This window comes from Ochotona curzoniae, unplaced genomic scaffold (genome assembly GCF_017591425.1).
Source record: "Ochotona curzoniae isolate NIBS_2020 unplaced genomic scaffold, NIBS_Ocur_1.0 scaffold_3208, whole genome shotgun sequence".
Taxonomy (NCBI): domain Eukaryota; kingdom Metazoa; phylum Chordata; class Mammalia; order Lagomorpha; family Ochotonidae; genus Ochotona; species Ochotona curzoniae.
Window position 1 is genome coordinate 26,578,215 of NW_024467106.1, and position 13,434 is coordinate 26,591,648.

The 13,434-nt window shown below is 41.5% G+C and overlaps 1 protein-coding gene across 1 annotated transcript in view; it reads left to right on the forward strand.

The window, feature by feature from the left end:
* Positions 1-1,009: 1,009 nt before the first annotated feature.
* Positions 1,010-13,434, forward strand: part of TEX10 (testis expressed 10) — a 37,118-nt gene continuing 24,693 nt past the window's right edge. Inside the window, exons 1-5 of the mRNA XM_041004287.1 lie at positions 1,010-1,162; positions 4,398-4,586; positions 5,370-6,082; positions 6,450-6,693; positions 9,402-9,514. Coding sequence (XP_040860221.1) covers positions 4,407-4,586; positions 5,370-6,082; positions 6,450-6,693; positions 9,402-9,514 — 1,250 coding nt within the window. The 5' untranslated portion in view covers positions 1,010-1,162; positions 4,398-4,406. The remainder of the gene's footprint in view (positions 1,163-4,397; positions 4,587-5,369; positions 6,083-6,449; positions 6,694-9,401; positions 9,515-13,434) is intronic.

Consider the following 13,434-nt stretch of genomic DNA (forward strand, 5'->3'; position numbering starts at 1 on the left):
CCTAGGCATATTGTTGTGTTGTGGTTGTGCTGCCAGGAAGAGAGGTTTCTGGAACTCCTTTATGCCTGATTATAGAGCGGGAATGTAGTTTCTACTGTAGAGTAGGCTGCAGTTTGGATGGTTGGGTCTCTGAGACTTACAGTATTGTTTGGACTCTTCATCTGTTGTATGGAGGTCAATCTAACATGTCTTACACTTGCTAAACTGAAGACAAATAGGAACGGAGATACGAACTCTGGTCCTGTGGCACTTCTATGCCACCATGTTAGTCTTTGGCAAGGCTATATTCCAGAGGCTCACTTCTCTTGTTTTCTCATCTCTTCTCTAGGCATTTAATTTCTTGCTTAATTTACTTGGGACTGGGACCCACTTAATTTCAGTAGCAGAAAGTACATGCTTAGAAATGGAAATATCAGGGAAAATGATGGACTAGGATTTAGATCCAGCTACTAGGTGCATTTCCTTTTCACCCTTGAATAAGTAATTCTCATCTGCTCCTTCTTGGCATAGGTCAGTGTCCTCAGGAATTTTATCCTCTTTGTAGTTTCAAACTTTTTAACCCTTTTCAATCTAGCTCAACTCTTTGGTACTCTTCTCCGAATGGGGCAGTCTGCCCTAAGGGGAGGAGAAAAAGGCGTGCACTTCACTCCCTTTGACCCGTGCCACACCCCCCGAGATGCAGGCCTGACAGGTGCTGGTGGCACAAAGTGAGGGACACGCTTTTTTTTGTCCTGGGCAGCTCCAGTGCTCCGCTTCCCCTCCCGGGCCTGCACGCGGGGAGGGGCTTCCGGGGGCGGGGCCTGTGCTCCCGGGGGTGGGGCCTGTGCTCCGGTCCCACGCCTCTCCGGCTGCTCGGGGGCGCTTCCGGGGGGCGGGACCTGCCAATTGCGGGGCGGGGCCTACCGCTCCCGCCCCGGCCCCGCCCCCTGGCTGCGCGCGGCTGCGGGCCGCGGTCACGTGATCGCGGCGCGGCGGGGGAGGGGCCCTGATTTCCGGGCGGCGGAAGGAGACGCGGCCGCGTGAGGACCAGGCGATTTGAAAACACGCTGCGGGAGATAGGAGTCCGAGGCCAGTGGTCCACGCCGCTGCCCTGTGGGCTTCTGCCTGCGCACTCTTCGCCTCGGTCGCCTCGTTCGGGCTCTGCTCGCTGCCGAGCCCTCGGGTGAGTCGGGCCAGGCCCTCCCGGGGCGCGGGACGGCGCGCGGGATCGTGGCGTCCCGGTGTGCGGCCCTGGCTGGCGGGCCGGCTCCGGCGCGGGTGTGTGCGGCCCCAGGCTTCCCGGCCGCGGCGTCCCTCGGCTGCAGGACCTGGGTCCTGAGCCCTACAGGTGACTAGTAAGGCCGGTTCGCGCGGTTTCGGGTCTCCCGAGAGTTTGAGACCGGGTTGTGTCGCGGGCCCTCCACTTCGCCCACCGGGATCCGGCCCGTTGTGCCCTGGAGTGGAAGGAGCAATGGTTTCTTAAGTCTCACCGGGGCGGGGGGAGGTCTTCATTTCTGGAAAGTCGCGCCGAAAACTGGCTGGGGCTGGGCAGCCTCCCCTAATTGGCCCCTTCGTCTCGCAGACTCATGGGTTGTGCGATCTCCACCTGGCTGAACGGGACCACCGTGCCCCCAGGTCCCCGGAGTCGCCCTGCCTGGGGCTTTGGCTTTTTTTGGGAAGTCTGGTGTCCCTCACTGGCCCTTCAGGGGAGTTCGGAGCAACGCGAGGCTGGAGAGGAAATTAGCAAAGGCCCAGGGCCAGTGTGCTTGCTTTGCTTGACTGGGGACGAGGGTGCAGAGGAAGTTTGGAAGGAGGAGCGAGCAAAGTAGTTGGGATAGAGTTCAGTTGAAAACCCAAGATAGGAGAATCTGCTTCTTGTTGAATTTAGTGGAAAAGATGTCTATTAAATTAACCTGTGGAACTTTGGAGTTATTAACCGGGAGAGCAAGGTCAGGTCCCCATCTTCTGTTCAAAAGTGGCTCAAGTAAAAATGGTATAGTAAAAGTGTGTGGTTGTGCTGTGAGAGTCCTTAAGTAAAAACAGCAGGAATTATTTGTAGAACTTTAAAATTTACAATCATAAAGATGTTCTTTGTGTACCATGAAAATAAACCTTAGTTTTAAAATACAAGTCAGTGAGTGGCAATTTACTGTCTTAATTTTGGTAGATTAAGAAATGATGGACAGCTTGCTCAGGATTTTTTTCCTGAATACCTTTAGTATGTATCTGGCACCTATTAGTAAGTGTAGAAAAAGCTGTAAGAGTATCATTGCCCAATTGCTGAAAACTGATGTTTAAAAAAATAAAATCCAGATGGGGTATCAGTGCTTTCTTTGTTGGCCTTGCCTTTTTTGGAGTTGGGTAACTATAGGAGTATGTAAGATGAGGATTTGACATTTGGAGAAGTGAAATAAGGCAAGCCTGTTTGCCATGAGGTTTCCCAGGCCTCGTTGCAGTATTTAGTACGTATTGCCGGTTTTGCCAAGCTCAGCTGTGTGTTAACCCCGCTACAACTTGGTGAAGGACTGACTTGAACTGCATCCCTGCAGGACTGCCTTCTCACGGTCTGGTACTCTGCCTCCTGTGTGCTGCTTGAGACTGGATCACGTCTTTGTGCTTATACTTTGTTTAACAGTGTGGGTACGAGTGTGAGCACACTTGGCCCATTTCATGATGTAAGTGTTGAATATCCCTGGTTGGAATATGAAGTGGGATATCATAAAAACAAAGAGGCAGAATCTCGTAAAAAAAAATCAGTCTGCAGCCACATCTAATTTCATGGAGATCTGTTGAGGGAAAACCTTGTGATCAGGTGAATTTGAATCTAATAGTGTAGTTGGTTGGCTTCTGGATTCTTGGAAGCTGGCGGCTGGAGTTTGAGCTGTGCAGTTTGTACCAACCATTTATTTGTACCACACTTCCCACCAATTTTTGTATCCCCATATATAGCAGTATAACTTTCTATAGCATAGGCATGGAATAATATACATGGGATAATATATACCAAGACTAGTTTTATTCTGTCCAGAACATTTACCTATTCAAGTGAGTGTACATTGAGTGTACAATTTTGCTTGTGTACATTGGAAGCAAAACTCATTGTTTCTTGAGTGTAGGAAAGGCTGTTTAAGGAGTGTTCAAGTGGTTCTAGGTATGGAGGTTGCCTTTCTGATAGAGGCTGGATTGTGGGAAGGTGAAGCTGGAGAGGATGGGTGGGGCATTTGGGAAGAACTTACCAGGAATAGGAACAGCAGAAAGCTCCTGAGCCTTGGTGGGGTCTGTCTGCTGCCAGTTCACTCCCCAAACGCTCAACCACCCAAACTGAGTCCCAATGTGGCAAAGCACAGGGAGCTCAATCCAGGCCTCCCACGGGATTGGTAGGGAACAGCTAGTGGAACATCATTGCTGTCATCCCAGAGGCTACCTTGGCAGAGGACAGGGATCTGGAGCCACAGGCTGCTGAGGAGCACAGGCACTCCCACCTGAGACACAGGTGTCCCAGCTGCTAGACCAAACGCCATCCCCTGCCCCCCAGATGGGTCTTTAGGGGGAATGCTCTGAGTGTGGCTAATGAAACACTGAACACTAGAAGCAGGTCAAGAATACCAGTGGGGAGGATAGTAAGCAGTCTAAAGTAGAAATAGGAGGGAGGCATTGATAAAAAAATTTTGCTTGTAAATAGAAAGACATGAATGTAGTTAAAAAAATGTAGTGAAGAAGAGGTGGTGGAAGATGATATGGCTGTGCTTATTTATTGTAACAGTAGCTTAGTTTTTGTTCCTTATCCTTCTGTCACATATTCCCTTTTCTGCTTTTTTAGTTTTTCTTTGTGGTAGTAAATTTTCTACTTAGGTTTAGCCTGAACTTCATTGGGTGTTCCTAATTTTGGTATCTTCATTTTGCTTATACCAGGTTTATCTTACTCCTGATCTTTGTTTTCATTGCTTGTGAAATGCCCACTACTCTCTTGCTGCATATCCAAATCTTCAGTTTTCAGGGAAAGCTCATGAAACTTGGCCTGGTCATTATAGGCTGCATTAAATAGTAGCATTGGTTTTCAGCCTTTGTTTTGCTAAAGCATCCTCTGTCACTTCTAGGGTCAGCAGATAACAAAGTATATCTTGAGCCAATCTTTGCTGTCTTCTTACAGAGGGGAAATTACTTCAGAGGGTTACCATTTGTTACATTGCTTGACAGAGGACTCCAGTGGCACAGGAAATCTTGCAAGACTGAACCGTGGTTTTGTACTGGCTATCAGTAACTCCTTTGGCTTAATCACGGTTGGTCCAGGTTCCTCGATATGTATGGAGTAAATTTTGGGAAATAGTACAGTATGGGCCTGGAACCTTATTTAGTTTATTTTATCATTTGTCCTTATCTTTTAGCTGTTGTCTTAAAATTAGTTTTTCTCATTATAGTACTCAAGAATGACCAAAAAAAGGAAACGCCAAGATGATTTTCAAAAAGTAAAACTCAAAGTTGGTAAAAAGAAACCCAGGTTAGAAAATGCAACTACTACAAACTTTAAAACAAAGACTATACATCTGCCTGAGCAACTCAAAGAGGATGGAACTCTTCCAACAAATAATAGGAAACTTAACATAAAGGTAAATCGTGTCTTATGTTGATATAAAATGAGATTTTCTGTGGGGGCTGGCATTGTGGTGCAATGGATTCAGTTCATTGCTGCTCTGCTTCCGGTCCAGCTGTCTGCTTTGAATGTATCTGGGAAAACAGGGCATGGTGGTTCAAGTCCTTGGGCTCCTGCCATTTGTGTGGAAGACCTGGATGGAGTTCCAGACTCCTGGCTTTGGCCTGATCTAGCCCTTGCCATTTAGGGCATTTTGGAAAGTGAACCAGTGAATGGAAGAATGTATTCGTGCATGCTTGCACTCTAACTATGGCTATCAAGTAAATAAATCTTAAAAAGAAAATGTTTTTTCTTTGACGTCATGTAGGATGGTATGCTTTTTTGAAAAGTTGTTTTAAATCTTGTAAATGATTTGCCTAGAGTCCTGGGGTATCTTGTTGATGGGTGATGTATGGAGTTACCCACATATTACATTGAAACTATTCTATCTTCTCCATGAAAGATTGCCTAAACTAAAGCCGTCCTCTTTGAGCAGTCCTCTGCTGCTTTTCCAGGCCACAAGCAGGGAGCTGGATGGGAAGTGGAGCAGCCGGGACATGAACCCCCACCCATATAGGATCCTGGTGGGTGCATGGGTATGGATTTAGCCACCGAGTTGTTTGCTTTGGACCCTAAAAATGTGTCTTGAAGCAGATTCCACAATGAGTGCCCATTTGTTAATGTAATTGTAATTAGCATGTCTGCTGGAAAATGATTGTATAAATGTGTGGACTCTAAAAAAATCTAATTTTATTTGTAGGATTTGCTGTCACAGATGCATCACTACAATGCTGGGGTTAAACAAAGTGCTCTTCTTGGACTTAAAGACCTTTTGTCTCAGTACCCATTTATAATTGATGCACACCTTTCAAACATATTAAGTGAAGTGACTGCTGTGTTTACAGATAAAGATGCTAATGTGCGATTAGCAGCAGTTCAGCTTCTTCAATTCCTGGCCCCCAAAATACGAGCTGAACAAATTTCTCCATTTTTTCCTTTGGTAAGTGCCCATCTCTCTAGTGCCATGACTCACATTACTGAAGGAATTCAGGAGGACTCTTTAAAAGTTTTGGACATTCTGCTGGAACAATACCCAACTTTAATTACTGGCCGTAGCAGTATATTGCTTAAGAATTTCGTAGAACTTATCTCTCATCAGCAGCTGTCCAAAGGACTGGTAAATAGAGACAGATCCCAGTCCTGGATACTTTCTGTAAATCCAAATCGGAGACTCACTTCTCAGCAATGGAGGCTGAAAGTCTTAGTGAGACTCAGTAAATTCCTTCAGGCCTTGGCAGATGGATCCAGTAGGTTGAGAGAAAGTGAAGGACTTCAGGAACAAAAAGAAAATCCCCATGCCACTAGCAACTCCATTTTTATCAACTGGAAGGAACATGCCAACGACCAGCAACACATCCAGGTTTATGAAAATGGGGGTTCACAGCCAAATGTCAGTTCACAGTTCAGGCTACGGTAAGAAGGATTTCAGTTATGTCCACACTCAGTTTTCCTATATTGAATTATTACTTCTGACCATTGATGATTAATGGTGGGAAGACAAGTGGTTGTCTTTCTTAGTTTTCATACAGTGATTTGATTTGGTTTACTGATGGGAGGAGATGTTTGAAAGCATTAATTTATTCATTTCCAGCAAAGCCTAATACAATATAAAACTTGATAATCTATTGGCTTTGTCATCTTAGAATTTCATTTTTCTTGCTAGTCTTACTTAATGTAATTATCTGTTTATGGTACATTTTACTGATATTTTGTGTTAAGATTTAAATTAAGCAGAGTATAATGGTTTTAATCAGTTTCTTTGTTATCTTTATCTTATTAGGTATCTGGTTGGAGGAGTAGGTGGTGTGGATGAAGGCCTGTCATCTACTGAAAGCCTGAAAGGATTTATTGAGATAATAATTCCTTTGCTGATTGAATGCTGGATTGAAGCAGTGCCTCCACAGCCAGCTGCTTCTGTAGGAAGTGGTGTAGAACGAGAGCCTTTGCAAGTTATGCAGCAAGTCCTTAATATTATTTCCCTTTTGTGGAAACTGTCTAAAGAGCAGGATGAAACTCATAAATTGGTGAGAACACATGGGTTTTTTATTTTCTTAGTAATGCCTTTTATTACAGATGAGAATATTAGAAATCAGTTTATTACTAATTGGTTGTGTGCTTTCCCAAAAGTATCCAAGCTTTTAAAAATTTATGTACTGATATTTTTTTTCCCTGCTGATTTGCCTGGGAAAGCAGTGGAAGATGGCCCAAGTGCCTGAGTCCCTGTACCATGTGGGAGACCCAGATGAAGCTCCAGGCTGGCCCAGCTCTGGCCATTGGGGTCTTTTGGGGAGTGAACCAGTAAACAGAAGACCTCTCCCAGTCTATCTGCAACTTTGCCTTTCAAGTAAATGACTTTTTTTTGTTTGTTTGTTTAGTTTTAAGTTCCTTATTAGTCTCTTCCAACATGACTAAGTTTAGCAAAATTGGGCCATCCTGAAGATCTCATGGATAATGTAGTACATGATTCTTATACTTCTGTTGTACAAATATAAATGAAGTTTTAATTTTTATGCTGCAAGATTAAATTGCTGATAGATGATGTTTTTAAAGATTTTTTTGTTTAAAAGGCAGCATTAAAGAGAGGGAAAGACAGAGAGGGCTGTCTTCCTTCTTCTGGTTCACTCCCCAGTGGCTGTGAGATCCAGTTCTAGGCCAGGCTGAACACCAGGAGCTTCATTGAGCTCTCACATGTGGGTGACAGGAGGCCAAGCACTTCTGCTGCTCTCCCGGGTGCATATTAGCAGGGAGATGAATCAGAAGTGGAGTACCTGGGACTTTTGACTGGTTCCTGTATGGGACACCAGCGTTAACAGGTGGCAGTTAACCCACCCCTGACAGTGGCCTTTGAATTGCTTTTTCAAGATAGTCTTCATGACGGTCTTTAGCCTTTTCTGTCCTATGATTCATTTTGCACATTGATAAGAAAGTTATTCATGGTTAGATATAGAATGTGTGATTGTTGAGGATGCAAGCTGGCTTTCCATATGACAATTAATTTGTGATGTAGACTAGTGACAGTAACAATATATACAGACTCTTGGAAAGTGTGTTATCTAATCTTAAAGGCTCTTCACACAGTCTCTGACTTACAATGGTATGTTAAGTACGGGATTAAATAAATTGCACGAGATACTCAGTATTTTATAGAGTTCTTTCAGTGATTTTGCCCAACTGTAAATTCATGTAACTATTCTGAACCCATTTATGTAGATTAGGCAAAGCTATGATGTTTGATTGGTTGAGGATATCAGAGTTTGAGCTTACATTTCAAGGAGTTAGTGGTACATAAGTCAAGGAGCATCTGTGTTTTCATCTGAAAGGCAAAGGAAAAATAAAAGAAGGATCTTTCTATGTTTGAAAGGCAGCATAAAAATATTTTTCATCTGCTGATTCATTCCATAAATGCCCATGACAACTGAGGTTGGACCAGGGTTAACCTAGACCCTGGTTCTTCATCTGAGTTTGCCACATGGGTGGCACGTACCCAAGCACTTGGGCCAACATGTGCTGTCTTAACGTGCTGGGGAATCCCTGCATCCAAGTGGGAGACCTGGAAGCAGCTTCGGACTAGCCCGGCTCTGGTTGTGCAGCCATTTGAGGAGTGGGTAGAAGGAAAGCCTCTTCCTCTCTCACTCTGCCTTTTAAATAAATCTGTTTTTAATCACTTACTTGAAGGCAGAGTGACAGAGAGGAAGAAACAGAGAACTTTGGATTTCTGGTTCATTCGCCAAGTTGCTGTGATGGTTAGGGATGGGGTAGGTTGAGTCCAGAGGTCTATCTGTGTCTCCCATTAGATGGCAGGGCCCCAAATCCTGGAGACATCTTCCTCTACTTTCTCAGGGACATTAGCAAGGAGGTGGATTGAAAGTGGACCACATGGGGCTTGAACCAGTGATCCTGTACTGGATGCTGGCATCGCAGATGGTGGCTTAATGGGCTGCACCACAATACCAGTCCCGCCAATAATCTTTCATTGCTTTGGTAGTGACTGAGAGAGTCCAAATGACAGTGATTGCAAGTGGAGCTAATTTGGTTTTATTCATACTGAGTTTAAGATTCCAGTTAGAAGTCTGAGATGTCAAGTATGTGTTTACTTACAGAGTCTAAAGTTTGGGTAGAATCTATTTAAAGGCTTGATGTGGGTAAACCCTAACATTTAGAGTTTAGGAAAAAGAATCCAGTAAGGGATACTCAGGAGGAATAACAATTGATCTGGAGGGTGGCTGATTTTATAAGGGATCTACAGTTTCTGGTAGATGAACCGGTTGTTTAACCTGCAAGGGGGAAGTAAGAGTGGTATAATGTGGAATAATTGGATACTGTTTAAAGTAAGAAAGTGATAAATTCACCAGTGTGTGCTTTGGCATTTCAGGGAAGCACATTGCTTTGTTAGAGCATAAAATGCCTTCAGTAGTGGAACTGTTGAGAAATAAAGTTATGTATGATTGACACCAAGTAGACTATATATTTTATGAATATTATATTAATAATCCAAATTCTTTTTTTCTCAAACAGATAAAATGTAAAGTAAAAGTAATTATTAAATGCCAGTAGGGTCTGTGAATGTAAATTATAGTTTATTCTGATGATAAAATTTATGTATCATATCATAGACCCAAAGTGAGTTATAATGGGACACTTGTGTTTGAATATTTACAAGCTGTACGTTTTTTGTTTATAGTTTTGTTATTTTACATCATTCTTAGAGATTTTGTGATTTTTATTTTAATAGGAATCATGGCTTCGAAAGAACTATCTTCTCGATTTTAAACACCATTTTATGAGTCATTTTCCATATGCCTTAAAAGAAATAACCAAGAACAGAAGGAAAGAGACAAATAAAAGGTATTGTGATTTTATTATTCTGTATAGATTCAGAAAGCTGTTTAACTTTGAGATTAATTAGCCCTAATTTGTAACACTTGATACTGTGAGGTGTTTTCTAATTTTACGAACATAAAAAATAATAGTGTGGTTGATCTTGAAAATGTCACCATAAGCCTTAGAACTAATTTTTTTTCATCCTTTTTGTCTCAATTTGCATTTTATAAATGCATCGAATCACATAAAAGTGAGTTTCTGAAGTGTTGCTAAGGTGGGTGGCATTGGCATCCCATGGGGGTACTGGTTCTAGTCCCTGCTGCTGTACTTCTGATTTCAGCTGCCTGCTAATGACATGGACGAGATGAGCTGAGGCCTGGAGCCCTTGTAGCTACATGGGAGACCTGTAAGAAGCTCCTGGCTTTGAATCCAGCTCAGCTCTGGTCATTGCAGCCATTTAGGACTTGAACCAGTGGAAGGAAGCTCTCTTTTTGTTTCCCCTCTCTAACTCTGACTTTCAAGTAAAAAGAGATAAATCTTTAAAAAGAAAGAGAAAATACATATTTAAATAATATCTGACGTTTTAAAGTGTGTATTTTCAAGTGAATAGATAAATGGGAAAATTGGGATGGGGAATCTTTCTGGCAAGGATCATTTGAGTGTTTACAGCATAACAAATAGTCTGCCAAAGATTCTGTGTGTGTGTATCTGCATGCATGTATTGCATTATGGAAGAAACTAGATAGATAGAGAATCATTGAGGACTTTGAGCAGGATTCAGACGATGTGCTCAGAAGTAATAAGGCCATATAGGCATATGAAAGTATTTCTTATTAAGTGATTTTGTTCCAGCTTATAAGTAAATAAAACCATACTGGGACCAGAGCTCTGCAGGGAGGCTCTGCTTGGATTTGCTGGTGTTTCTTAGGAGTGAGGAGATGCTGATCCTGTTTCTTCACAGACTAATCTGCTGATAGCCTGAGCAAAGAAGCAGAGACAGGACCAAGAAGCCAGTGCCCTGCTTTCCTTACACAGATTTCTGGTCTCTTTCTTTCAGGCTGTTTCAGAGAAAGAGACGATAGACAGTACTTTTGTTGAATAGTAATTTAAAAAAATCTCAAACACTTGAAACCCCCCGTAAGCTTTGGTAATAAAAAAAATTGACACTGAATTTGTTCGATGTATAGTATTTACCTTTTGTCACCATAGCGTTGTGCAGCAGCAATAAATAGTAAAACATGCTTGGGAAAGCAAAACTTGAGAGTCACTGTCAGTGTGCTGATTATTTTTGTTATAAAGTTCTTAATCATGAATTGTAGTCATAACTTGCTAACCCATTAAGGTGCATCATCTGTTAGAATTGACATTTGATTCTTCAAAGAAAATGTGGTGTTTGATAAATGACATTTCAGAGCAAGCATTAATTTACTTACTCAAAGGGTAGGGCTGAAGCAGATTGAAAGCTGGAACCAGGTACTTCACCAGGATTTCCCACAGGGGTGGCAGGGTCCCACGCACTTGAGCCATCTTCTGCTGCTTTTCCTATGCCATTAGCAGGGAGCTGGATTGGAAGTGGAGCAGCTGGGACACGACTACCCATCTGGGGTGCTGATGTTGCAGGCTGTGACATTGCTTGCTATGCCACAGTTCTCATCCCTCAACTGTTTTGTGTACTTGAAAGAAAGGATGTTTTGACATTATTAAAAAGTCACTGGGATTCAGTTTCGTATGAACACTTTGTGCTCATAATTATTGGTGTGTGATGATTATTACAAGATTCCAGTAAACGTGGAATGTCTTGGAATAAAGGTATGCCTTGACTTTCATCTACAGATAAGCTTGTGAGAGCAGTAGCTAATTAGTGACTTTAGTAGATTTTCCATTGTTGGGAAAATCTTTCAAAGGGAATAGAGAGCTTTGGTTGATTTAGCAAGTAAGGTGTAAGTGGTGGTGTTTGGGATGTGAATTTATTGCAAATTATATTAGATTCTTTTTTTCTGTTTACAGTAGTGACAGTTTCTTTTGAAACTATTTGTTTCTAAAGTGAGCAGTATTATTAAACTATGAAGTCCATAAAATATATATATATGAATGATTATACTGAACACATATGTACTGTCAGATGTTTGTGGGGATGTGAGGATAGAAAACCTTAAAGAAAAATAATGCCATAGGGAATAAGAATTTAAGCAGAAATCAAAAAGGAAATTGACCTGCAGTATATCTGCAGAAAAATGGAGGCTGCCTGTGCTTTGGAGAGAAATATCTAAGCTAAGAAGTTAAAAGAAAAGATCTGGATCAACATAACAGTTTATGTAGTAAATAAATATATGTACAGTTGGATAAAGTACAGTAATTTCTATTTTGATAGAGATACCACATTCACATAACTCAGTATAGTGTAGTTGTGTTTTGTTAAATGTTAGTCTCTTGCTATGCTTAATTTATAAATTAAACTTTATATCATATTTATGTATATATTGGAAAATGCAGTATGTATGGAGTCCAATGCTGTCTCTGATTTTAAGCATCTCCTAGGAGTCTTGGAACATACGCAAGACAGTGGTGGGTATTCAGACTTAGTTGTTTGGCAGGCACCTTCATAAAAATGAACAAAGTAAGTTTATCTGTTCCAGGAAAACAACTGGTCGCTGTTGGTAGTGGTAAAATTTGAGTTTGCAAGCAAAATTATTCTGGAGAACTTCAATCCATTACCATCTTTGTTTTCCTACCCTTTTTTTTTTAAGTATTCTGAGAGCATTTAGAATCTTATGGAGGGGTTTTTTTTTTTTTTTTTTTTTTGCATTGAAAATTGCATTTCTCCATTTCTAAAGAATGTTTTGCATAGTGTGATATTCCAGTTTGAACACAGTGACAGTAACATCTGACTGGCTCTTGGCTTCCATTGCTGTGTTAAGTCACTTTGAGTTGGCTTTCTGTTGATACTTTTTAAAAAGTCAGCTGTTTGGTTTTTCCTTAAGTTCTTCCTGTTCTTCAGTTCTTCCTGTTCTTCAGTTTCGCATGAATGTGTCCAGTAGAGTGCCCTTTTCCCTTGTCAAACAAAGCTGAGTTGTGGGCTTATTTTGGGTCTTCTTTTTATTTTCCTTGGAATTCAGTGAAGTGACTGAAAATGAAATCTGGAATCTTGAAATGTCTTTAAAGAATGAGTCCCATTTTACTCTCAAGGCTGGCTTAATGTATATCTTTCATAGTATCCGGTTGTGTCTAACTCTAGTCGTATGTAAGTCCATTGTATTTTCTGTTTTTATTTTTCAGTTCTGGAATTCAGTCCAATTGTTATTTCACCATTTGTTAAGAAGACTTTATCCACTGAAATGCCTTTTTCCCTTGTCAGAGTTCAGCTGGCTGCATTTTTCTGGGTCTATTTTGGGGTCTATTAATTTACTTTTGTCTTTTACTAGTACTATGTTGTCTTGATTACTGTAGTTTATTAGGTAAGTCTTAAAATAGGGGAATATGATTCTTTCATCTCTGTTTTGTTTCAGACTTGTGTTGAGTGTTTTAGGTCTTTGGCCTTTCCATTACTGGACATCAGCAAAAGTTTGTCAAATAAGTACCAAAAAACTTTGCTGGAGTGTTCATTGGGAAGAACAACTGGGGATAATATAGAATTGGGATTAGGTTTTATCTGAAAGTTGCTTATACTTCCAGTTCACCTTTTTTACCCTGGAAGAGAAACTTCTAAAAGGGTCCAGCATAAAGTAGGCACAGTGTATCTTTGGCAAGCCTTGGGTCTTCAGTGCTTTTGAGATTTTAAAAGTATTAAATATGAGATTTAAAGTTATTTATAGCAAACAGATTTGTTTCTATTCTCTATGCTACCACTGCTGGAACTTTAAGTTTCTCCAGAAACCTGCCTCCCTCAAATATGGATGAAATGTTTGCATAAATTATTGGAGAGCTAAATGAACTCTCTGATGTGC